Here is a 27,179-nt window from a genome sequence, read left to right on the forward strand (position 1 = left end):
TCCTTCTCTGGTTCTAAAATAACCAAGTGCTCAAAATAGGTGGGATATCTGCCTTCCCTTCCAGTTCAAAATTAGTTGGAGCTGGAACAAAACAATGAGTTTTTCTCTGAGAATTTCAGGACACTATTACCTTGTTCTCGGGGGGAAAAAAAAGAATATCTCCACAGACAGGTGTCAAACCATGCAGCATTTTGAAACAAATGTACTTTTCTGTAATTCTCTGCTTATGGCACTGGAAGCCTCCGTAGGTAGGCACATTGCACTCTAAAATATTAAAAAAAATGTTGTGAAGGCTTCACAAATACTGAAAGAAGTCCAGAAACTGTCCACCATGGAAACGTGCATTTGGATCCTTGCATATTTTGCTCAAAACAACAGAGCTCACTTACTTAGAAATGGTAAGAACTGTTGATGCTGGAGTCAGCGATAACACAGTGTGGAGCTGGAGGAACACAGCAGCCAGGCACCATCAGAGGAGCAAGAAAGTTGATGTTTTGTGTTGGGATCCTTTTTCAGAACTTATTTTCCTGATCCTGCTTGGATTAAAGATTCCATTCACAAAGCTATTCAAGAAGTGTATTATTTGTACCATTTCTAATGTGCGGCTTAGTAAGGAATAAAAGCAGAATTTGACATATACTGGGGTTGAAACTAATCTGTGCCAATCATATTAATTGGGCTGTTAGTAAACTGGCAACCAATAGTTCAATCACATCAATTTTTAGTTTGCATCAATTTTTTAACTTCAAATCAAAGAGAAGTGACAGAGAGACTAGGAAATAAGTTTCCAGAAGAGTTTAAAGCATTGAGTGTATTTCTGTGGGAAAGATTAGCCCAAGTGATAAGTCAGCAACTGAGTGGTAGCCAGTCTTTTTCATTGTGCAGACAAAGGTCAATTTCACATCCTCTGTCTCTTTGTGAATTGCTACTAAATTTAACTTTCGTATGATTTTTTTTTAAAGCACAGAACTGTTACACTTCGCAGACAGCCTGTTGGTGGAATGGGTTTAAGTATTAAGGTGAGTGCCATTCTGTCTGTCCTCTATCTTTATTTTACAAGAACAGCATTCTGTGGAAATGTGCACAATGGCTTCTCATTGTTCACTTTGTGACCATTTCTTTTAGGGAGGTGCTGAACACGGTGTACCAGTTGTTATTTCAAAAATCTTTAAAGATCAAGCAGGTAAAACACATAGTTTCTCATGGAAGCCACAACTTGTTTGTACTTAAAAAAAATTATGCCTGTGTTTATGAGTTTGCATGTGCAAGAGAGAAAGATAAAACATGTTCTAATCATGGCGAGGTTAATTCAATAATGGAATGGAGGGTGATACAAGTGATCAGGAAACAAGGTTCAAGGTACTTCTGTGGTTGAGAACCATTCTCCATCATAATTCACGAAATCCAGAGATCGTTTGTAACTTCATTGATGATAAAAACATAATTTACAGTTTTGTTCTTGATATAGAATAACAGGAGACCCATGGATGACGTTAGCCAATTGCTCTTAATCCCTTTGAATGATGCCACTCAAAAAAGAAATTTACACTTTAAAAGCAATAAAGTAAATCACTTTTTCCTTAAGCAGCTTGCACGTCCAATATCTGTTATAGCCGACTATTATCTAGCTTCTCTTTAAATACCCCATTTACAATTAGATGTTCCCAAAGTGGAGTCAGCTACAAGAGCTGAAGTTGCAATAAAAAATGTCCTTATAAATAGTGTATTTAAAATATTATGAACATTATTTCCAGGTGCTTCTGCAGTAGTGCTCACAAGATTCATGTAATCTATTCCATTGACTTGTGTACATTTAATTAAATGCTTATGCTCCATAAATATATCAGGATCTATAATTAGAATAACTCATTTGTAGCTGCAGAAGTAGTCTATCATAATAAGGGAGATTTTCTTATAGCCCAATATACACATAAATAGTCTGCTTGCCATAAATTTTCAGCTTCAAAAGACTAATCCATTTATTCTTCAGCTCAACTTGTCAGTTTTATACCTCATTAATCACTGCTTATTCAAGTGTAATATCAGCAGTAACTCTCATTCAAAACGTTGCTCTGGAAATAATGAATCTTTTAAGTACATTTTGCTGTATAACCCACTCCAGCCAAGATGTGCTTATCGGATTTATAAATAACCTTAGTCTCACTTAAAGCAGTCCATGAACAGAAATATGAAATGTATTTTTTTTCATACCTCTTATACCAGTAGAAACATCAGTGAGATATTCAAGAGGATTAACTAGTTGGTACTAGTCTGAAGTAGAATACAAACTACTGGTTTATTTTTACTTTTAATTTATTTTTAATATTCAACTCCATTAAAACTCTGACCTCTCTATGCTTCCCTCTCAGACATTCACTCATCTTCAACTTATTTATCATCTCCTCTAAGCCTCTCTTCCTAATGTTTTCCTCAAAATTCAATGCACTTGTTTGTTTTTAGAAAATAAAACAGTGTACCATCTGTCTCGAATTCTTACCCATTTCATAAATGATAGGATATAGAATAACCCTTGCCCTGCAATAAATAATTTGCATTTTTATGATCTAAATGCCAGCAAAGCAACAGATGAGAGTTTATTAGCTTCAAAATGTGAAAAATGGAACTATTAGAGTGGAGAAAGACTCTGAGTGATCAAATTCAACTTCACAATTAAGCAAGAAAGGACTGTAGTTATTCCACCTAGTTAATTCCCTGAGACCAAAAATTTGAACTAGATTCTCAATAAGTTTGCTTTCACTCCACAGATCCTGCCAGATCTGTTGACTTTCTCCTGCACTGAGGTTTTTTTTGAACACAGATATCTAGCAGCCTGCTTCATCCTTATTCTGCTTCATCTTTAACTTAAATGGCAAGGAAAACTAGGCAGGGTTTATGACAAGTGCTCAATGCCTTATTGATATTTTGTACCCCTGTTGAAGTTGATTAGAAAATTTGTCTAGCACTATTGAGATAACATTCTAGTCTTTTTTTGCTGCCTCTGTAATTCTTCATGCCCCAATACCTCTTCATCCATCTACTTCTGCTCATTGTCTCGAGTGCCTCACCATGTGCTCACTTCTCGCTAAAAAGTAATTCAATGTAAGTGTTAAAGTAAATAGGACTTTTAATAATGGAGTAAAATCACTTGAAGTAAAACTACTCAGCATATATTTTTTTAAAATCTGTAGAAAAATACTTAATCAATACAATTTACCAAACTGACTTACTTTCTGCAGCCTGAAAGATTAGGTTGTTGTCTCTCAGACAGTGCAATACAAAGTAGGTGCTCAAAATCATGAGGGGGCTAGACAGACTGGATAGGGAGAAACTTCTTCCACTGGGAGATGTGGTGAAAACCAGCAAACATTGATTTACGATGATTGACAAATGATTCAAAAGAGGCACAGGAAAATGTTTTGTACACAATAACTAGTTAGGCTGCACAGCGAACTGCCTAGAAACGTTGTGGAGAGAGAATCAATTAAGCTTTTCAAAAGTAAACGATAATTATCTGAAGAGGAAAACTAAATTGTATTGTTACAGGTAAAAGACAGGAGAGAAGTGTCAGCTGAGTTCCTGTCACAGAGAACTGGTAAAGACAGGATGCGCCAGATAGCCTCCTCTGTTGCCAAAGCTTTTAGGTTTAATTGGCAGATTTAATTATAAGGCCATAAGACATAGACGCAGAAATTAGGTCATTCAGCCCATCGAGTCTGCTCTGCCATTCAATCATAGCTGATAAGGTCTCAAAGCCCATTCTCCCACTTTCTCCCTGTAAACCTCAATCCCCTTGATAATTAAGAATCTATCTATCTCAGATCCAATGACCTGGCCTCCATTGCCTTCTGTGGCAGTGAATACCACAGATTCACCACTCTGTGGCTGGAGAAGTTTCTCCTTAACTCGATTCTAAAAGGTCTTCCCTTTACTCTAAGACTGTGCCCTTGGGCCCTCGTCTCTCCTACCAATGGAAACATCTTCCCAATATCCACCCTGTCCAGGCTATTCAGTATTCTGTAAGTTTCAATTAGTTCCCCTCTTATCCTTCTAAACTCCAATGAGTATAGTCCCAGATTCCTCAAATGTTCCTTATATTTTAAGCTTTCCATTCCTGGGACCATTCTCGTGAACCTCTTCTGAACCCATTCCAAAGCCAGTACAACTTTCCTGAGGTATAGGGCCCAAAAGTGCACACAGTACTCCAATATGGCCTGACCAGAGCCTTAAAAGCCTCAGTAGTACATCCCTGCTATGATATTCAAGTCCTCTCAAAATTCATTTTGGAAGGACAGAATACAAGGTTAATGGAAAGATTCTTGGCAGTGTGGAAGGGCAGAGGGATCTTGGAGCTCATGTCCACACTTCCCTGAAAGCTGCCACCCACGTGGATAGAGTTGCAAAGAAGGTGTATGGTGTGTTTGCTTTCGTTAATAGAGGGATTGAGTTCAAGAGCCACAAAGTTATACTTCAACTATACAAAAGCCTGGTTCAAACACATCTGGAGTATTGTGTCTCGATCTGGTCGCATCGTTACAGGAAAGATGTGGAAGTGTCAGGAAAGGTGCAGAGGAGATTTACCAGAACGTTGCCTGAAATGGAGGGAAGGTCTTATGAGGAAAGGTTGAGAGAGCGAGGGCTTTTCTCTTTAGAACGATGAAGGGTGAGAGGTGACTTGATAGAGGTGTACAAAATGATCAGAGAAATAGATAGAGTAGACAGCTGGATACTTTTTCCAAGCGTGGAGGTAGCTATTATGAGGGGATATAGTTTTAAAGTGAGTAGAGTTGGATATAGGGGAGATATCAGAAGTAGGTTCTTTACTCAGAGAGTGGGAGGGGCATGGAGTGCGTTGCTGGAGAGGGTAGTGGAGTCGGCCTCATTAGGGACATTTTAGCAGAAATTAATTAGGCGTATGGATGATAGTATAAGGTAGGGGTGGAGGTTAGATTGACCTTAGGTTTAGGGTAAAAGTTCGACACAACATTGTGAGCTGAAGGGCCTCTGCTGTACTGTTCTGTTCTATGTTCTATAAATGCCATTGAATTAGTCTTCCTGACTACTGGCTCAACCTGTAAGTTTACCTTGAGAGAATCCTGGGCTAGAACTTTCAAGTCTCTGTGCACTTCAGACTTCTGAATTTTCTCCCCTCTTAGAAAATAGTCCACGCTTTTATTCTTCTTACCAAAGTGCATGACCTCAGACTTTCCCAAGTTATACTCCATCTGCCACTTCTTTTCCTACTCTCCTCACCTGTCCAAATCCTGCTGCAGCCTCCCCACCTCCTCAATACTACCTGCCCCTCCACCTATTTTTGTATCGTCTATAAACTTAGCCATAGTGCCCACATTTCCTTCATCTAGATCAAAGTGAAGAGTTGTGATCCCGGCATGACCCTTGTGAAACATCACTTGTCACCAGCTGCCATCCTGAGAAAGATCCTTTTAGCCCCACTCTCTGCTTTCCTCCAGACAGCCACTCTTCTATCCATGATAGCACCCTTCCTCTAATACCATGGGCCCTTATCTTACTCAGCAGCCTCCTTTGTGGCACCTTGTACTCATCCAGTTGTTTTGTGGATGGGGGAAATGTAACATTTTTGTTTTGAGTATCCTTCCCACCACCTACCTGCACGCCTTGGACCTTGCTATGACTTTATCGGAGGTAGGAGAGGCTTATGGTTATCCACTTGACTGGTCAATTAAAAGCCTACTTCAGGCCATCTTCCTGTCCACTGCAATTCTCAGGCAGCTGGGAGGTCACCAGGGGTGAGGAAGATGCCTGGCAGGTTGGCCCTGTCAGGCCTCAGGTGAGGGATGTGGTGAAACAGCACCTCCCTCATAGGCCTCCTTCCCCGATTGTGTAAACCCCTTTCTACCCCCAAAAAGGTCGACCCAACCTGTTGGATGTTGCCTCTTCTACAGCCTTTGGAGCCCACGCCCAGCTTGATTTCACCTTCTGTCCAATTCCTGGCTTTGTGGTTAAGAATGGATGTAGTCCTAATGGTGACCACCAATTCTCCGTCTGCCATCTGAAAATTACTGGTCCTAAATTCTAACTCCCAGTTTCGAAGCTGTGGAGGGAGAATAATGAGGTATATGCCCATCAAAGCAGAGTGGTGGACATTGTTAATGTAGAAAAATATCACAGTGGGTGGGGAATAAATAGTCTGCAGATCCTTGCCACGACAGAGTGGTGGGAATTGCAAAGGTAGACAAGTACCTAAACAAGCTACATGAACCACAAAGAAATTGAGAAAAAAAAATTGAAGCTCAAATTTCTAGAGAGGAGACTTTTCTTGGGCCTTTCAATCAGGTATCACCTTCTTTGACCTTGGCCATCTTCTCAAAATAAAAAAAGTTTTGAAATAATAAAGAATTTTAACAATCCCTATGTGGGTGGGGAGGTAGGAGAGGGACAGCAATCCACCATTGCCATTTTGCTGATAGCCTAGGGAAACAGTCCTTTTCTTGATACATTGCTTGCCTGCCTACCTACCTACTTGTGATGAGCAGTCTGCCTGACTCCTGTCCCAGTGTTAATAAAAGTCCCCTGTGACAAGACATGGCCACCTTGTTCATTTTCCATGGCTGTTCATACTGCTCCTGATCCACCCTCCTTCTATTCCTGTTCCTTAGATGTTGTAAAATTCTGCCCCAGTTTCCTAACCTTTTCCTTATAATGCAGTTATGACACTCTAATTCAGTATAGAGCATCATCAAGTTCCTACAGTGTAGAAACAGGCCACTTAGGCCAAAAAGTCCATGCTGCCCCTCTGAAGAACATCCCACCAAGACCCATTCCCCTACCCCTGCATTTCCCATGTCTAGCCCACCTAACCTAAACATTCCTGGGCACTACGGGCAATTTGACATGACCAACCCACCTAGCCTGCACATCTTTGGACTGTGGGTGGAAACCAGAGCACCTGGAGGAAGCGCACGTTGATCCAGGGAGAATGTCTACGTGAAGATTGCACAGTCACCCAAGTATGAAATCAAACCCGGGTCCCTGGCACTGTGAGGCAGCAGCGCTAACCACTGAACCATCGTGCTGGCCATTGGCATTGGCCTTCAGCTGCTTTCTATGCAGCCTTTAAGGCCTGGGATGATTTCCTTGTGCCTCTGCAATTACACACAACTTAAGGTCTGATCAGATCAAATCATTATAGAGCTTCAGATCACCCCAGAGTTATGTTCTATTGACTCAACAATATTGCTGCACATTTTGTTTATTTTGTTGGCTGCTGATGTCTCATAACTGGAAATGATAATTGCTTTGTCTATTATTATTTCTTGGCGACAGTTAATGTTTCTCTAGCCAGTAGAGCAGCATTCATTGAACAATTACATTCTCTATTATTCATCCAGAACATCAGGCACTTGGCTAATTTTGGATAGAATTTGCCACAGTTTGGTCCACTTGCAAATTATGTTTCTGTGCTTTTGTTATGGCCTTACTTCTTTGCTAGACATGATGTCACCCCCCTAATTTCGTATCAGCTTCAAATTTGATAAATTATATTGCACTTAGAAATCCATCTCACCTAGAAGCTGTCTGGGATTCATCATTAATTTATAAAGCAGTTCACTTAAAAGATCTCCCCAATCCAAAATCACTGCTCAAACTACAGTCCCAGTGCATCCTCCCCTTCAGCCAATATGTTATGAAACTCCACATTTTACTTCAATTGTGTAATAACTTCACCTCATTTTTTTTTCATGCAAAGCATTATGAAAAGATTTCTTGACAGCTAAGTGCGATATATCATTGAACTTTGGTAATTATTAGTTTAGAGCAATCAGGATGTTTTACAAGATAGGATCTCTTCATTCACTCAAAACCTCAGACCATCATTTACGGTAGTAACCAACTTGAAAATCACCGAGTGATTCATTTACTTTGTTTAGCCGAGCCATAAAGGTAATTTGTCTGTCTATCCATCCTTGAGAATTGGTCCATAACCTCACAGTATTTTTTTACTATTATTCATTTATTGGATGAAGGTGCCCCTAACTAGGCGAACATTTATTGCCACCCCTAATTTCCCAGACGGCAGTCAGGAGTGAACCACATTGCTGTGGGTCTGGAGTCACATGTAGACCAGGTAAGGATGGTAGTTTCCTTTCCTAAAGAGCGCTAGTGAACCATATGGGGTTTTCCCTGACAATCGATTCATGGACATCATTAGACTCTTAATTCTAGATTCTTACTGAATTCAAATCCCACCATCTGCAGTATAATAAAATGTGAGGCTGGATGAACACAGCAGGCCAAGCAGCATCTCAGGAGCACAAAAGCTGACGTTTCGGGCCTAGACCCTTCATCAGAGAGGGGGATGGGGGGAGGGAACTGGAATAAATAGGGAGAGAGGGGGAGGCGGACCGAAGATGGAGAGTAAAGAAGATAGGTGGAGAGAGTGTAGGTGGGGAGGTAGGGAGGGGATAGGTCACTCCAGGGAAGACGGACAGGTCAAGGAGGTGGGATGAGGTTAGTAGGTAGCGGGGGGTGTGGCTTGGGGTGGGAGGAAGGGATGGGTGAGAGGAAGAACCGGTTAGGGAGGCAGAGACAGGTTGGACTGGTTTTGGGATGCAGTGGGTGGGGGGGAAGAGCTGGGCTGGTTGTGTGGTGCAGTGGGGGGAGGGGACGAACTGGGCTGGTTGAGGGATGCAGTAGGGGAAGGGGAGATTTTGAAACTGGTGAAGTCCACATTGATACCATATGGCTGCAGGGTTCCCAGGCGGAATATGAGTTGCTGTTCCTGCAACCTTCGGGTGGCATCATTGTGGCAGTGCAGGAGGCCCATGATGGACATGTCATCAAGAGAATGGGAGGGGGAGTGGAAATGGTTTGCGACTGGGAGGTGCAGTTGTTTGTTGCGAACTGAGCGGAGGTGTTCTGCAAAGCGGTCCCCAGGCCTCCGCTTGGTTTCCCCAATGTAGAGGAAGCCGCACCGGGTACAGTGGATGCAGTATACCACATTGGCAGATGTGCAGGTGAACCTCTGCTTGATGTGGAATGTCATCTTGGGGCCTGGGATGGGGGTGAGGGAGGAGGTGTGGGGACAAGTGTAGCATTTCCTGCGGTTGCAGGGGAAGGTGCCGGGTGTGGTGGGGTTGGAGGGCAGTGTGGAGCGAACAAGGGAGTCACGGAGAGAGTGGTCTCTCCGGAAAGCAGACAGGGGAGGGGATGGAAAAATGTCTTGGGTGGTGGGGTCGGATTGTAAATGGCGGAAGTGTCGGAGGATAATGCGTTGTATCCGGAGGTTGGTAGGTGGTGAATCTCTCCACCATCTGCAGTGTTGGGATTTGAACTTTAGTCTTCTGAGCATTACCTGGGTCTTTGGGTTAACAGTCCAGTGATAATATCACTACACTATCATCTCCCTACAAAGTCTCTACCAGAATTCCTGTTTCCAACTCAGATGAGACACTTACATTTATAGGGATTCTGGTTTGCGATCAGTAATCTGCTCATTAATAGGTAGTTTGAATCAGCCGCAGATCCCTGGGTTCTGGCAGTGGACTTCATTTTGGAATGCAAAGTGAAAAGGCAGTAGACAGGTGTTTCAGGGCACCTGTGTTTATTAAATGCAAAGGTGGGTATCTTGCAAGAAATAAATAAAAAGGCAAAAGTAATAAACATGAAAATAAAGCGAAGGTGGACAAAATACAGAAGTTGAAAAGGCAAATTTAAAACAGTGAAACTGACACTGTCAGTTATGAACAACACAGGCTAATTACTATTAGAAACTAATCAGTAGTTTCAAACAGACACTTTAATCAAACTTCCTGCCCTTAGATTTCCCTGCACTTCGCCAACCCACCTTCCATTCCCTGCTAGCTAGGTTGGGTACCTTTGGGTCTCGAGGAAATAGGCTCACCACTGGGGATAAACATAATTTTGAAATACAGCTGGCAGTTCCCATTTGCTGGAGCCAATGCTTCACTGAAGACTTCGGACAGTGTCCAGTCTGGTTCAAGAACTTGGGTTTTATTACTTTGTGGTGGTTTTTATGAGCCAGTTATCACCTCAGGATATGGCTGAGGACTTGTCAGTGGTGTCGGTGGTTTTAGGAAGTTATCGGTTGTCAGATCTCCTGGTCGTGCTCAGTTGCTGTTGGTTCCCCTGGTACAAAACAGCCCTGTGTTGGTAGGTTTCACCGAGATAGCTGTGCAGTTAATTCTCAGGAAGGTAACAAGGTGTAGAGCTGGATGAGCACAGCAGGTCAGGCAGCATCAGAGGAGCAGGAAAGCTGACGTTTTGAGTAGAGACCCTTCTTCACTTATGGGGGAGGGGAAGGGGACTCTGAAATAAATAGAGAGAGGGGGAGGTGATGATGGAAGGTGGATAAAGGAGCAGATAGGTGAAGAGAAGATGGACAGATCCAGGAGGTGGGGATGAAGCCATTCAAGGTGAGTGTCGGCAGGGAGAATTGAATGGACTTGTTCCGTCGAGGGAAGACGGACAGGCCAAGGAGTTGGGGATGAGGCTATGACGTAGAAAGTGGGGGTGGGGGTGGGGGTTGGTCAGTGAGGTGGGAGGAGTGGATAGGTGGGAGAAAAGATGGACAGGTCAAGGGGGTGGGGATGAGAGTGGCTCGTTTTGGGATGAGGTTGGGGGTGGGGAGATTCTGAAGCTTGTGAAGTCCACATTAAGACCATTATGCTGCAGGGTTCCCAGATGGAATATGAGGTGCTGTCCCTCCAGCCTTTAGGTGGCATTGTTGTGGCACTGGAGGAGGCCCAGGATGGACATGTTGTCCAAGGAGTGGGAGGGGGAGTTGAAGTAGTTCACGACTGGGAGGTGTTGTCATTTGTCATGAACAGAGCATAGGTGCCCCACAAAGCGGTCTCTAAGCCTTTGCTTGGTTTCCCCAATGTAGAAGAGCCCACATTGGGAAGAGCAGATACAATATACCGCATTAGCGGTTGTTGCAGGTGAACATCTGTTTAATGTGAAAGGTTTTCTTGTGGCCTGAGATGGGGGTGAGGGACAGGTATAGGGGCAGGTGTGGCACTTCCTGCTGTTGCAGGGTAAAGTGCCAGGAGTGGTGGGGCTAGCGGGGGAGTGTGGAGCAGATGAGGGAATCATGGAGAGAGTGGTCCCTCCGGAAGGCGGATAAGGGTGGGGAGAGAAAAATGTCCTTGGTAGTGGGGTCAGATTGCAGGTGGCTTAAGTGCCAGGGGATGATACATTGGATCCGGAAGTTTGTGGGGTGATATGTGAGGATGAGGCGGAGTCTGCCTTTTGTTGTTGTTGCAGGAAAGGGATGTGAGGGATGAGTTGCAGGAAATACAAGAGAAGCAGTTGTTTTCGACGACTGTGGAGGGGAAATTGTGGTCTTGAGAAACAAGGACATCTGGGATATCTGGGAGTGGAACCCTTCATCTCAGGAGCAGATGTGACGGAGGCAAAGGAATTGGGAATAGGAGATGGCATTCTTGCTGAAGGATGGGCCAAAGGAGGAGTAATCTCGGTAGCTGTGGGAGTCGGTGGGCTTGAAATAGATATCAGTTTCCAGGTGGTTGCCAGAGATGAAAATAGAGAGGTCCAGGAAGGAGATAGAGGTAACAGACATGATCCAGGCAAACTTAAGGTTGGAGTGGAAGGTTTGAGTAAAGTACATGAACTGTTCGAGCTCCCCGTTTGAGCACAAGGCAGTGCCGATACAGTCATCGATGTAATGGAAGAAGAGGTGGGGGATAGACCCAGTGTAGCTCTGGAAGAGGGGTTGTTCCACACATCCTTCTCAAAGACAGGCATAGCTTTGGCCCATGTGGGTACCCTTGGCCACCCCCTTTGTAGCAAATGGGAGGAGTTGAAGGAGAAGTTGTTAAGTGTAAGGACGAGTTCAGTTAGGCAGATAAGGGTCTTGGTGGCGGGGCACTAGTCGGGCCTGTGGGACAGGAAAAAGTGGAGGACCTTTAGGCCATCTATGTGGACAATGCAATGTATATAGGGACTGGATATCCATGGTGTCAATGAGGTGTTGAGGGCCAGGGAATTGGAAGCTTGGGAGGAGCTGGAGTGTGTGGGTGGTGTCACAAACTTAGGTGGGGACTTCCTGGACAGGGGGGAGAAAATGGAGTTGAGATATGTGGAGATATGTTTGGTGGGGCAGGAGCAAGCAGAGATGGGTCGACCAACACTGTCAGGTTTATGGATTTTGGGAAGAAGATAGAAAGGGGAATGCGGGGTTGGGGAGCGAAGAATTTGGTGGCTGTGTGTGGGAAGTCACCTGAAGTGATGAGGATGTGGATGGTCTGAGAGATGATGTTTTGGTCGTCGGGAGTAGGGCCATGATCAAGGGGGTGGTAGGAGGAGGTGTCAGAGAGCTGGTTCCTTGCCTCAGCGATGCGGAGGTCAGTGCACCATACTACAACTGTGCCTCCCTTGTCCGCGGGTTTTATCTTGAGGTTAGGGCTGGAGTGGAGGGCTGCATTGGATTGAGTTAAATGCCTTGGTACCTCTGAAGAGTCTTAGATGTCTGAAGTTGTTGTCCTCAGTCTGAATCATTGTATCTTTAGGCTTAAGGCATGAACAGGATTTCTAACTGAGCCGTGGTTCCAGACAGCTATCACCATGATTGCGTATTCCTGAGCACAGCCCAGCTGCCTTTCTTTTTGTTTTAAAAGTTCTGTTAAAAATCCAGGGATTTTGGTCCTGTGTTTTAAATGACAGGGATTTTTACTCCCTCCTGCGCATTTAAGGAATTTCCAGACTGAACGTCTAGGCCGGGAGCCTTCCCAGCCAAACAGCACGCTCCAGCCTAGGAATCCATACAGGCAGCAATGGAGAGGACTGATGCTGAAACCTTATCCCTTTGTGCAACATTGCTGTATTTCGTGGTTTAAAGGTCTGGATTTTCTTTCACAGGATATGAGCATTGCTGGCATTTATTGCCCCATTCCCAATTACACATGGACTAGGGGACTTGCCAGTCCATCAGCCATGCTACTGTCACATGTAGGTCAGATGAGGTACGGATGGCCGATTTCTTCCCCAAAGTGGCATTAATTGATCAGATAGTACTTTATAACAATCAACAACAGTTATCATAGGGATGACTTTCTTAATTCCAGGTTTTTAATGTATTCTAATCTCACTCCATAGCATATTTGAACCTTTGTCCCCAGAACACCAGCATGGGACTTTGGGTTAGTATTCTAGTGGCCTTACCACTGTGCCAAAGTCTCACCTTGATGGGTGAGGGTATAGGAACTGAGCTACTGGGGTGGTAATGTGGTAGGTGGATGAGGGGCACAGGGGACTGGTGACTGAGAAGTTTAGAGCACCAGGTAGCTCAATGGAGCCTAACAGTTTAGGGTGTAGTGTGGCATGTGGCTCTCAGTAGAGTGGCTGGCAAGTGGTTGAAGGCTTAGGGCAGGTTGAGCAGGCTAGTTGGGAGATGGGGCTGGAGTTGGCATCTGCCAGGTAGACCCAGTTTGATGGTGTCATGGTGATTCGGGGTATTTGACACTTGGATACAGAGGGTGGATGGGTCTGGTTAGATTGGTGAGTCAGCCGGAAGGGGGTGGTTGTGTCAGATGGAGAGATTGTGTGTCTACTGGCCAGGGGCCAAGGTGGAAAGTGTGAGGCCAAGAGACTGTTAGGGTAGAGAGGACATCAAGTTAGTGAGTGGGTGCCAGGTACCTGAGAGAAGCTGGCAGGGTCAGAGCTGAGACAGGTACATCAATTTAGTACTAAGCCAGGACTAGAGCAAGTTTGAATTCCTCTAACATTTCTTGCTTAACTATTTAAGTGAAGGAAGCCTGAGCATAGATCATGGCACTTTTAAATGTGTCATGATCAGTACCATGACTGGATGCGGCTATGGTTAATTATTCTGATCACATGCCTTTACCAAATCACAGAATAAGTTGTTCCATGTTTTAGTAACTTTCTTGTGTTCTTTGATGAAGAAACAGACTGAGTAAATGGCAGGTAACAAAGGTGATGTGTTGTCAGTGGAATTCTGAAAAGAATTTTTTAAAATGCTGCACAACAGATCTAGTGACAAAATTAGAGCTCACACGTTGAGAGTGACAAGAATACAAAATTAGCTGTATGACAAGTAACCGGGTGGAAATGGTTGTTTCTGGGACTGGAGGAAGGTGTATCGTAGAGTTTCCCAGAACCTTTACTTCCTGACATGTGCTAATTACCTAAACCTTGGTATACAGGAACTACTTCGAAACTCACAGTTGACACTAAACTTGGAAGTATTCTGAATTTTGGTAAGGTAAGTGTGCAGCTTCAAAAGGACAGGTTGGTGAATGGGTGGACAAGTGGCAGATAAGATGTAACATTGAGAAATGTGAAGTGATTCGTACTGGTCAGAAGAATGGGGAGAACCAATATAAAATAAAAGATTTCAGTCTGGAGGGGATGCTGTAGCAGAGAGACCTGGGCCTATACATACACAAATTAAGGAAGTTGGTATGGCAGGTTGTGAGAGCTTTATGCATCAGTACAAAATTACAAAAGCAAAAAAAGTTCGACAGCCAGCATAAAATGCTGATTTTGCCTCAATTGTGGTCAGTTCTGGTCTTGCAATTTGGAAAGATTATGAAGGCATTAAAGACAATGCAGAGAAGATACACAAATATAATTTGAATAAGGAACCTCATTGTGTGGATTGATTGGAGAAGATGGCGCTGTCAATGATTGTCATTGTTAAGCATTATGACCACCACTGTCAAAATGCATGTCAGACATAGAATTCATCTCCCTGCTGAAAACTACATCTGAGTCGATTGTATAGGTTGAAGTGTGCTTCAAGTGCAGAAAATACATTGGGATTTCATTCGTTTATGAAATTTTATTTGAGGTTTCCTGCACTCCTTACGTTTCAAGGGTAAACTAACAGGCCCTGACCACAAGTAACATTTCCACATCCCATCTTCAGTAGGATATCCACACAGCATTGTGTAGCTGTTGTGCAATGGAAACCAAAAGCTAGATTTCTCATGTCTGAGGTTGCCTAGTGACTTAGAGTTTGTTTACAGCAGTATTTTTATGTACACTAAAGCTTTGAGAGTGGTTAAAGTTAAGCTGATTATCATCATTCTGATGAACGGTGAGGCTTTATGCTGTTGGTAGTGTGTCACATTTTCTATTTAATAAGGTGTCCGCTTCACTGTTGGAGTTATTTCAAATCCACGATATGCAGCATTATGAAGACAGGAGCTACCTTATGGCTCTGCAGAAAATTCTAGGCTTCAGGTTGGATTTTTTTCACTTAGTAAAAATTGCCTTCAGAAATCCATTGAGAATCACAAATCTGTACAAATAGACCTCTTCCCATTATTTCACGAAAAAAATATCCAATAGGTATGCTATTGGATTCAAAAATTCAAGAAGTTTCATTGCAATTCAGTAGTCTGCAAGTCTTATCTGTATGTAATTAAATACGTTGGGCATTACTTTACTGATAGAATCCAAGCTCTGACTAAGGATGAAAAGACTTCCTCTAAATAAAAATGGAATGCAGCTTGCCAGAATATCATTAGAAAATAAAATACTAGCTGATACATTTTAATGCTTTTAATTGGCTGGTCTTAAAGCTTTGCCTTTACAGTTTCTCTCAATGTGCATTGTTACATGTTGTGGAATGACAGTATAAAATCCAAGATAATGGGAACTGCAGATGCTGGAGAATCCAAGATAATAAAATGTGAGGCTGGATGAACACAGCAGGCCAAGCAGCATCTCAGGAGCACAAAAGCTGACGTTTCGGGCCTAGATGAAGGGTCTAGGCCCGAAACGTCAGCTTTTGTGCTCCTGAGATGCTGCTTGACCTGCTGTGTTCATCCAGCCTCGCATTTTATTATCTAGTATAAAATCCAAAACAGGTTTATTTTCACTTACATTGATAATGATCAGGAAGGAAGAATGATCTTCCTCACTCCACAAGCTATGACAAGCTTCTGTCGGTGTACTATTGTGCGCTATCTCCAAGGACTTACTGCAGGCCTGCTCAGTACCCAAGCTTCCCAATTTTGAGAAAACCAGACTGGTCACCAATGAAAGACCATTTCTTTTTGTCATTTATTCTTTTATGGGATGTGGGTATTTCTGACAAGCCTGCATTTCTTGCCTGTTCAGAGGTACTTGCTGAACCTATTTGTGAGTAGTTAACAGTCATTCCCCTCTATCTGGAGTCATCTGTAGGTCAAACCAAGTAGGACTGGCAGGTTCACTTCCATGAAGGACATTCTTAAAGGTCGTGGGACTTTACAACAATCAGTGATAGTTTCAATTTCGCTAATACTGATACCAGCTTTGAATTTCAGATTTATTTCATTCATTGAATTTTAAATTCAACCAGCTGCCATGTTGAGATTTGAACACATGTTCTCCAGAGCATTAGCTAACCCTAACCCTTGAATTATTAATCCAGTGAATGTTTGGGCCAAGACTTCAGCCTCAGTTTTTAACTGTACTTTGTCAACATGTCTCCAATCTCACATTAGTTTCTAGATGTAATTTCATCAATGTGTTTTTACTTCTGTTAAATAATGAGGAGAATTTGGATTTTTTTTTTACTGAGCATACTTGTGTCTTAGTCCTTTATGTTTGCCTTATTTGTTTCTTTCTCAATCAAAGCAAAGAAGTGCAGTTCCTTTTCAATCTTCCTAATGCTACAACCATCAGAGATAGTGATAACTGGAGATACAGGAGTCTGAGACAACACAGTGTGGAGATGGAGGAGCACAGCAGGCCAGGCAGCATCAGAGGAACAGGAAAGTTGGTATTTCAGGTTGGGACCCTTCTTCAGAAATGGGCTACAGCCATTCTGTTTCTGAACAGGCAGATATACTGATGAGAATAACCTCTGAAGTGGTTTAGTTAAAAATTGGTTTACCTTTTTATTTATATGTTTGCTGCTTGAAATGCAAAGACAAATGTCCACAGCAAAATTCTCTTCATCATAAGATGTTGAATGGTGCAGTCTCTTACCACTTTTATTCTTCGTTACCCCATCTCCAGTTTCCCAGGAAAGATGGTAAGCATTCTTATTGTTTTATTACATACTAATGGGTTACATCACCACTTCCCAAGACAGTGGGACTAGAGTCACATACAAATCAATACATAGGTACGATTGGAAAAGAATTTAGTAATGAATTACCAAATAGAAGAATAGAAGTTAGGAGCAAGAGTAGGCAATTCAGCCATTTGAGCCTCTTCTGCTATTCAATATGATTCTGACTGATCTGCTATCTCAATGACATATTCCCATTTCCTTCTAAATTCTTTGATGGCTGAAAAATCTAATTCCTTCATCTGCATAAGTTTTGACTTTTGGCTATCAAGGTGTGTTGCCTGAATTGGAAACATTCCTGCCTTATCAGGCCTGACTTGGTAAAAATTAACATGTATCCTGAGATGCATCTTATTGCTCTAGAGTGAGTGAGGGTACAGGAAATAGTTGACCCTGTCAATCTCAAAAGCTGAACATAAGTAGCTGGGGGATGAGTGTGTGATGATGTGGGCTGGTTAGAAGGCTCACCTTCGCTCATTATGACTTCCACCCACTTGTTTTATAATTCTTCGGTGCTCTAGCTCTCACTCCTCAAAACTGCTTATCTGCTTCACCCATGGCCTTTCAATTTCTCCATGAGACTTCTTTAGGCACTCATCTAGTGTCTACATGGGCAAATGTCAGAAGTCATGTGGGGATGCAATGTAATAAGTATCAAAAAATATAATTGAGTACTTATTCCACCACAGTCGAGATTAAAAACGATTGGTGGAATCCGTTTAATTTTTTTTTTCAATTTTCTCAAAGGTTAATCTCTTCTAGAAACAAACTTCTTTTCATATCCCACATCAAAGACAGGTTATCTTTCAATCATCTATTTAAACTGTCAATCAGCTATGAAATCAGAAACCCACTGCTGGGATAGCAATAGCTTTTGAAACTCAGCCAAGTCTTTATAATGATAATATTTAGGGCATATCAGGAAAGAACAGTATTGAATCTGAAACACCAGCTACTATTTCTTTCCAATCTATACACATTGAGCAAAACAACGAGCAGTTTTCATTTTTTTAATTAATTCTCACTGATAGCTGCAGCCTTTTTAATTTTCAAAAGTGAGCTATTTGCATTTTGCCAAAGTCATGGCTGTTATACAGACCTTATCCACTCTTCAGGCATGATTTCATCTACTTTATAAGTTCATGACTGCAACATTGAAGGTTAAAACTCTTGAAATATTCAGAAGGGATTCTGCTTGAATTCAGTGCTGAATTGCAATGGCCCTATTGAATTTTATTCCTGTGTGAATCATTTAATGCTCCTTCCCTTTACAAGAAAAAATTGGATTGTTGGAAAAAAGGATGGGGACCTCTACATCTAGCTCTTGCCCATCACCCATTTTTAAAGGCCCATGGTGTCTTCCAAACTCTGTAAAAAATCGAGTCAACAGTTGCTAAATTTACCACAAGTTAACCAGAATTCAATGATAATATTAATCTATTATGTATAGCATTCTAGAATGAAACCTGAATTAAGAAATATGGCCTTCACAAGCAATAGCTGAACATAGTTGGAAGATGAGAAATCAGCTGATACGGTTAACAATCTGTCTAACTCATCTCTGAAAAATTAAACAACTTGGACTTCACTGTACTCAGTCAGATATGTCCCAAGATTAATGACCCTTTGAGAGGGGAACTTCTTCCTCTTCTCTCTCTTAATTGGACAGAGCCTTATTCTGAAACTATTTCTCGGAAATGTAAATTTCCCAACAAGTTGAAGTATCTCTTGTTATCCACTTTCTCAAACTCCTCGGAAACATAAATGTATTAATTAAGTCAACTCTCATTCTTCTAAATTCCAAAGAGTAAAGACAAAATTCTGAACCTTTCCTCATACAAGAATCATTGTCACTCAGGAATCAGCTTATTAAACTTTTTCCAAATTGCCTACAATGGAGTAAGTCTGTCTTTTTTTGAGGAGATCAAAACTATATGGTAAGCGCTAGTTTGCAGTATCCCCAATTTCCCTAACTTATGCTCCATCCACCTTGCAATAAAGGCCAACATTCTATTTTCCTTTCAAATATTTTGAGGTGTTTGTATGTTTACTTATAGTTTATATTTGAAGACATCCAGATCCCTCAGTACCAAAGCATTGTGTAATCTTTCCATTTAAATCATATTTTTCTTTTGCTTACCCAAGTGGGCAACTTCACACTTTCCCACATTCTTCTTGTTTTGCCAGGTTTTTGCCCATTCATTTACCCTGTATGAATCCCTTGTCAGAAGTTTTGTATCTTCTTTACAAGTTACTTCCCTACCCACCTTTGTATTGTCTGTATAGTTGGCTACAATACTATCTGTGCCATCATCTGTCATTACTATAACATAATAAGTATAGTATATTATTCTGCTGAATTCTGTTCAGGTTGATATTAAAGGTCCCAGAGTGCTATCTAAATAGAGCAGGAAGTTATTCTGTGTCACAGACAACATTCTTTTTCTCAACACCATTGGGTGAATAGGGCAATCAGTAGACCTATCTACCCAAATGATTAACTTGACGGTGACACTGTCAAAGTTTCTTCTGTCAGCTTCTGTTCCAGATTTAAATGGGCCTACAGCAATACTCTGGCTTGAGCTCAGGAGTTTGTCTGTGTGGTGAGAGGATATGGTGGAATCAATAGTTGCTTTGGATGTGAACATCAGCTGTGACTTCAACCAAAAACCTATACCAGAATTTAACGAACATCAGGATTTCACTGAAGTAACAAAATCTGTCAATAATCTACTGAATCCAAATTAATCACTGATTCCACCTTGTAGTTGTAAATTCTTTAGCACATTGTGTCTGTTCCAGAAGTACAGAGTACCTGCTGATTGGTGGTGTTTCCCAAATCTAACCAGAGGATCAAAAAGATATTGACAGTGAATTAAATGCCAAACATTGCTCCTGACATTAATACTAATCCATAATGGGTCTTGGAAGTATGAAGGTAGATGTCAATTACCGTTCATAAAAGGAGCTATAGGAGTTTCATTTTTGGGGGTTGACTTTGCAGATCAGTTATCATGATGAGGGTCTGAATGAGGGGTTGTCAACGATTTAGCAACCACAGTAGAAATCTAGGTAATGGAGAAGGTGTGGAAGCAGATGAGGTTAGTAGAGTGGATGAAGTGCTTTGCTGTTCTTTTCCACAAATCCTTCAGAAAGGGATTTGCCTCTTCCACACTTCAACATTTTGATGTTCGGTGTTGTCATCTCGGTCATCAATTGATATTGGGCAGAGTATGCACAGTGTCCGTCCTGTTTATTTTTATGCCCGCCAGCATCCTGTATAGGTTATAGGACTCTGATTAACATTGTACATGATTAATATAATATTAATGGATGGCCACATTGCAAAGGAGGCTATTCCATTTGCCTAGTCAAACAGCCCAAGGGAACTCAGTTGCCATGGTGGCAAAAGCAGCTACAGGCTATTGAGTCAACATGTATGTTTTCGGGGACCTACAGTTCTATTTACACCAGGCACGAGGTCTTAAAATTCACTGCTTTTTGTTTGAGTTATATAAACTAACTGACTAGAATGGGAAATGTGGCATTTCTTCAATTTTATGTTCCATGAAAACAAGTTGCATTGATTAGTTGGCATGATAGCTCAGTGCTTAGCAGTACTGTCTCACAGTGCCAAGGACCTAGGTTTCGTTCCATCCTTGAGTGACTGGTCTGTGTGGAGATTGTATTTTCTCCATGCATCTGCGTAGATTTCCTCCCACAGGTGGATTGGCCATGCTAAATGTAGGGCTATGGGTCTTGGGGAGGTGGGTCTTGGTAGGATGCTCTTCTGAGGGTTGGGACAGATTTGAATAGCCTCTATCTGCACTGTAGGAATTCTGTGACATCAGTTAAACTGGTTTTCGATGTTTTTCTCTACATTGGTGTGAAATGAAACAATTTAATGATTTGGATCAGGAATCATCACACTAGTATGTACTTCGTACGCCTTCAACAATATAGAAGAAATGCATGCTTAAAAGCCACCAATATCTGGCCCAGAATACAATCAGATGTTTATTCTATCCTAGATTACATTGTCCTCAATGTAGAGATTGTGCGCTACAGGTCAAATCCCATGAAAGGAAGAACTCAGATAGATAGTAAATGAACTGATCCCTCTGTCTGCAAGATAATATTAATGATAATCATGAATTTATATATGTCAATAATTATTTCTCCTTAAAGAAGCAAGAACTGCATTTTGTTCTCAAAGCCTAACAAACTGGATGTTCAGATTTGAATTTATGTCATGTGTTATGCTCATTAGGAATCCTTTAATTAGTATACGCATTTTTGTAGGCGCGGTAGCTATTTGAGGTATTCTATCTCCAGATGAGTTAATCTTGCAAATAAGTTCAACTCTCACTTTGGCTTCCGAGTCTACTTAGTTGAAGGACCTCTGCTAACTTCTTCACTAGTTTGCCTCCTATGCCTTTAGCAGGTGCACTCTGGTCCTCTGGAACTGAAGGGTACCAGTCTGCTGGTAAGCTTTCTACGCCCTCCTTGGTCTGATCTGTTGCAGTCATTAGTTCCTGATAGAGAGGATGTTGTATGGCAGAACACCTCTCAAAGTGTGTTTAGGAGATAATCCCTGGACGCCTGACTGCCACTCCTCTTCCCTGTTGGTTGTAATGTCATCTCCCTCATCCTTTGATGGAATGGGCACCAAGAAGGAGGCCACTATCTCACATCTCCTCTCATCCAGCCATTGAATTAATGTATCTGTATCTTAAGTAATTGAGTGAGGGTCTTTGTGTTTATCCTATAGGTGGAGATTATTCTGCTGGATGCAGCTCTCGATAAACCATCGTCCATGCAGGCAGAACCTACAGCACCAAATTGACCCAGTGTATATTCCTCTGCCCTTTGTTGCAGTCTGTGCATGATCTCTGCTACTCATGACAGACATTCCCCTGCTTATCTGTACACTTCCACCAATTCATTAATGCTGAGTCCGAAGGCTCATTGTCAGGAATAGTCTCAGTAAAGATCTGTTGTCCAGAAGTCCTTCTATAGGAGGCCTCTGCCTCGTCATCCTTCTCTCATTTTGTGCCCACATTAGAGCTGTTCTCACCAGAATGTGATTCAATGTAAAATGTAGACAGATTACTGCTGAGATAAATATCTCTGAACTGATAGTTGTTCTTGAGAAAAGGAGCTAGCTTCAGAAGAGTTAATAAAAGATTTATGTCAATGTGAGGAGTTTGGTTTAAATGTTCCAGACCATATTTGGCTGAAATCCTGAAGATTATTGGAAGCTGGAAAGTCACAATTCAATTTTATGAAGCCTCCAGAAAGACTCTGAGATTGGCAATGAAGCCACAGTAAAATTAAGCCTTGTAGATTTTAAAGAGAAAGTAATTCTGTCCAGTACAAACAATGCAAAGAAATGTTTTAGGATTAATAGAATTGTATTTCACAATTTTTTTTCATTTTAAAATTTGTTTTAGAAGAAAACAGTTTTTTTGATATTTTAGCTTTCTTTCTTGTACATAATAAGCTTCTGTTTTGTTGTTCAACCTGAATCTGCAGAATTGCACATTTGTGTCTATGAGACACAAATTCATTAAAGCCAAAAATAAAACAAAAGATTATCTATCAAGCCATATTTCAGCCTGGAATCTGACTTGTCAGGGAATAGCTTCAGGAGGAATCATAAAACACTTCTGACATGAATCCCAGAAGATCCTGCCAGCAGCTAATATTTCTGTTGTTGATGAACAAACAAAAATGTGAGTGTGGTGTGGTAGAGTAGTGCATGTATCATGGGGTGAGCAGCTAGGAACTGAGGGAGTTAACTCAGTAGAACTCACAGAGAGAAAAGGTCCATAAAACTCCCTGAAATCACCACCAATTCTTTCGTTAATATTTAGGTCTTCCTCATTGCTGCAGGCTATTGCCTTCTTTTTTCACTTTCAGTTGCGATGTATTGCAAATGAAACTCCCTGGGTTATTTTCATTCAGCAGGGGCCATCATCAGGGCAGCATGGTGCTGCTGAATGTCGTGCCAAAGTCCTGTGTTTGATTCTGCCCTTGGGTGACTGTTTGTGTGGAATTTGCCCATTCTCCTTGTGTCTGTGTGTGTTCCCTCCCACAGGCCAATGATATGTAGGTTAAGTGGATTAGCAATGCTGAATTGCCCATAATGTTCAGGGATGTGGATTGGTTAGCCATGGGAAACGTGGGGTTGCAGGGATGGAGTGGGTCTGACTAAGATTCTCCGTGGAAGTTTGGTGTAGATTTGATGATCTGTATGGGCGACTTCCACAGTGTAAGGATTCTATTCAAAAAATCATCTCTAATTTCAATCACTGGGTTCAGATTTTAGTTCAATCTCTTTAACATGATGCTGCATTACATTTTGGAGCTAAATATTTTTGTTATTCTCTTGATACCTCAATTCATTATTTTTTATGAACTTGCAGAACGCATTGTCATTTGCCTTTAGATGGAGAGCTTTCATGTACATTAGCATCCTTTCTATGTTGTGAAATTGGTGTGCTATTGAACTCTGAGAATCTTTCTTTCTCGGCAAGCTGGTTGTATTTCATCTGTGGGTTGAAGTTTAACATAATAAGAAATCCCCTGTTCTATGAATAATAGCAAATTTCATTTAATTCTGACACAATGACATATGACCTTCATTGACTGATAGAGTTTTATTGTACCATAGTACATGTACTGGAACTTTGAGAGTACAAGCTGAATCTACCTCCTCAAAGTTTTTCGCATGGCTCTGTAAGTGTTTCCTTCATTAGTGTAGATGAAATTCCCTTTGAAGTTTAGCCTTAAATCTTCCCCCATCACCCTTTCAGGCAGTACAGTCCAAATCATAACAACTCAAACATGAAAACCATTCTCCTTGTTCTCTCTCCGTTCTTTTGGTAATTGTCTCATACCTGTGCCCCCCTGACAATTTTAAACTGTATTATTATAATTATGTCTCAATACACCAATAAGCCATTGAAAATTAAGAATTCTGTTTATGACCATTCATGACAAGTTTTACATGGATTGTGTTAGTCTTTAACAGCCCTTAATCGGTACAAACAATTTAAAGCATTGCCTCCACTTCTCCCATGTTGAGATTGAAATTTTATCCAGAAGAAAGGTTCATCTTACACCTACCTGATGTTTTTACAATAGAAACCCATCGTCATCATGCTCTAGCAGTACCATGAAGGGTCTCAGCCCGAAACGTCAGCTTTTGTGCTCCTAGAATGCTGCTTGGCCTGCTGTGTTCATCCCACTCCACACTTTGTTATCTTCCATCAAGTACAGGTTATTTGATTAGTCATCTATTTTTGTCTGGGATGTGCCATCTTGCCGATACAAACTTAACAGGTGTTGCATTGTCTCTGCTGTTTACAGATTCCTGACAAGACCAAGTGCATTGTTTTTCACGTATTTAAACTGAACTAGCTATATTACATATAATTACTCACGCTTCTGGTATCCCTCACACAAGTGGTCTTGGAAATACTTGTAGGAAGCAGATAAGTTAATGAATACAATATTGGTCTCCATTCTCATGACAAAAACTGCAACATATGGGCTGGTAAAAAATTCTGTTAATTATACATTTTACAACAGCGATTTTAATGTTACTGTGTCCTTTAATTGTACATACTTCAATATTTGTATAATGTTTGTATTTCTCCATGTACAATGCCTATTTGCCCTTAGTGGCTCCAAATCTGCAAAGGATATGTAAAGGATGCCAATGATAAATAGTATGATCCCCAAATTGGTTCATTATGGTAGAGTATTAACTAATTTATACTAACAATAATTAAAAATGCAAAACATTTACAGGAAAATAAGCATTTTTACAGGCACCTTCAAGTATCAGATTTTATGTTTCTTAAATAAAAATATATTGATTTATTTACCACTCCAATTTTTACTTCACTTGCAAGCATGAAAATAAATAACATCGGGATTTTCAGATTGATTTATGTTTATTTTTTCTGTTGAAAGCCAACTAATTTTGCTCTTCTCTTTCACCATTTATTCAATTTACTACGTCCTGCAGGACAAAAAAAAAGTGTAACATATTTCATACTTTGTACGGCAGTGAATAAAGTTAATCAATATCTGTAACTGCCAATTCTGATGATGTGGGCTACGTGTCAACTTTATTTATTAGGAAGTTGAAGTATTTAACTGTTCACAATGTTCCTCAGTCTCCAAAGCAACCTCAACTTCACATTTTGAAGTCTTTTGATGGTCTTTGATTTTATTCAATAGTGTGAAAAGGATGACAGTGAGTTGGCAACCAGTTTTGCACCTCTGGAGGTTTTTATTTCCATCAAAGATAACAATCAATCCATCAGGTGGCAGAAAGACTGCCAGCATTCATTCAACCATTTTACTCTAATGCAGAAAGTCATGATCTGCCCCAATTATTTTAGTCAGATTTGCAGGCAACAATTGTCAACTCTCTTTTAGAAGTGGAAGTGTAACACTGGTCTCTAAACTGTCCTTCTTTAGAAACATCTTGTCTGCATATAACCTGCCACCACAATTTCTGACACACATTTCCTTTCTCCTTTGATACCTAGCTGACCAGACTGGGATGTTATTTGTTGGAGATGCTGTGCTGCAAGTTAGTAAATCATTTATATCGGCTGTATACCTTTCTCTGTTTAAAATTTCCTGTATACATTTGACTGGACCAATATTGGATGTGGCAAGATATATGTATATAAATATGGATGTTCTATTGCAGGTTAATGGTATTAATGTTGAAAATGCAACGCATGAAGAGGTGGTGAGTATTAAATAGTTTGATACATTTGTTGAAGGTCACATTCTGTAATTTAGAGCAATATAGTATCTGTTTTGCACAATTACTCAAAGAATTAGGAGTCATGATTTCTAATTAAATCATCCATGTAGCAAGGAAGAAGGCACTATATGGATAGCAAGTTTATCAGTGCTGTCTTGCTGTGCAAACTCTCTTGATTGCAATGTTGGCAACAATTGGCATAAGTCTGCATAAACTTTGGCATCATCACTAATCCTAGAATGGTAGATGGCATGTGCCAGCAGTGTAACTAGTAGTGGTACAAACATGGAGTAAAAAATTGAGGATAAATTCTGAATAAAGTTAAGATTAAATCTATCAAATAACCCTAAGTAGGATGAAGGATTCATAGATATGAAATAGATAATGCTGTTACTTCATACTAAAGCAAGCACAGTGGGATTAGGGTAGTGGGAAAATCTAGGAACATAAATAGCTCATCCAGCCTGTCCTGCTATTCAATTAATTCATGACTAACCTGTATCACGACTCTACTTACTCAACATAATACCGTGACTGTACAAAAAATATCCAATAATCTCAACACTGAATGTTGTTATTGACCCAATATCTATACCCATTAGGTTAGAATTCCAGATTTCCACAGCCCTTCACATGGAAAAAGTGTTATTGGATTTCCATTCTAAATGATCGAACTGTAATTGTTAGATTTTATGCAGGTAGTGAGGTAATGATTATGTGACTGGAGTAGCATTCCTGAAGCCCAAATTCATGTTCTGGGGACATGGGTTCAAATCCCATCATGGCAAATGATGAAATTTAGAATCAGTTAAAGAAGTTCAGGAATTAAAACTAATTAAAATAAAACACCCTGTAACCATTGTTGACTACTGCAAAAATGCAACTGGTTCATAAATGTCCTTTCGAAAAGTTATTAGCAATCCTTACCTGGTTTAACCTGCATGTGACTCCAGATCCATATTGGCTGACTCATTGTTGTTATTCATTTGTGGGATGTGAACATCGCTGCCTGGCCAGCATTTATTGCCCATCTCATGTTGCCCTTGAGAAGGTGGTGGTAAGCTGCCTTCTTGAACCGCTGCAGTCCAGCTGCTGTGTGTCAACCCATAATGCCATTAGGGAGGGAATTTCAGGATTTTGATCCAGCAACAGTAAAGGAACTGTGATATAGTTCCATGTCGGGATAATGTGTGGCTGGGAGAGAAACTTGAAGGTGGAGGTGTTCCGAAATATCTGCTGCCCTTGTGCTTCTAGATGGACGTGTTTGTGGGTTTGTGAGGTGCTTTCTGAGGATCTTTGGTGAATTTCTGCAGTGCAACTAGTAGATAGTACACACTG

The 27,179-nt window shown here is 41.1% G+C and overlaps 1 protein-coding gene across 1 annotated transcript in view; it reads left to right on the plus strand.

Moving 5' to 3' along the window:
- The window catches only part of sntg2 (syntrophin, gamma 2), a 261,510-nt gene that overhangs the window by 67,124 nt on the left and 167,207 nt on the right, over window positions 1-27,179 (plus strand). The window contains exons 3-6 of the mRNA XM_059645706.1: window positions 963-1,019; window positions 1,126-1,183; window positions 25,615-25,658; window positions 25,782-25,823. Coding sequence (XP_059501689.1) covers window positions 963-1,019; window positions 1,126-1,183; window positions 25,615-25,658; window positions 25,782-25,823 — 201 coding nt within the window. The remainder of the gene's footprint in view (window positions 1-962; window positions 1,020-1,125; window positions 1,184-25,614; window positions 25,659-25,781; window positions 25,824-27,179) is intronic.

The sequence above is a fragment of the Stegostoma tigrinum genome, chromosome 4, assembly GCF_030684315.1.
Source record: "Stegostoma tigrinum isolate sSteTig4 chromosome 4, sSteTig4.hap1, whole genome shotgun sequence".
NCBI lineage: Eukaryota > Metazoa > Chordata > Chondrichthyes > Orectolobiformes > Stegostomatidae > Stegostoma > Stegostoma tigrinum.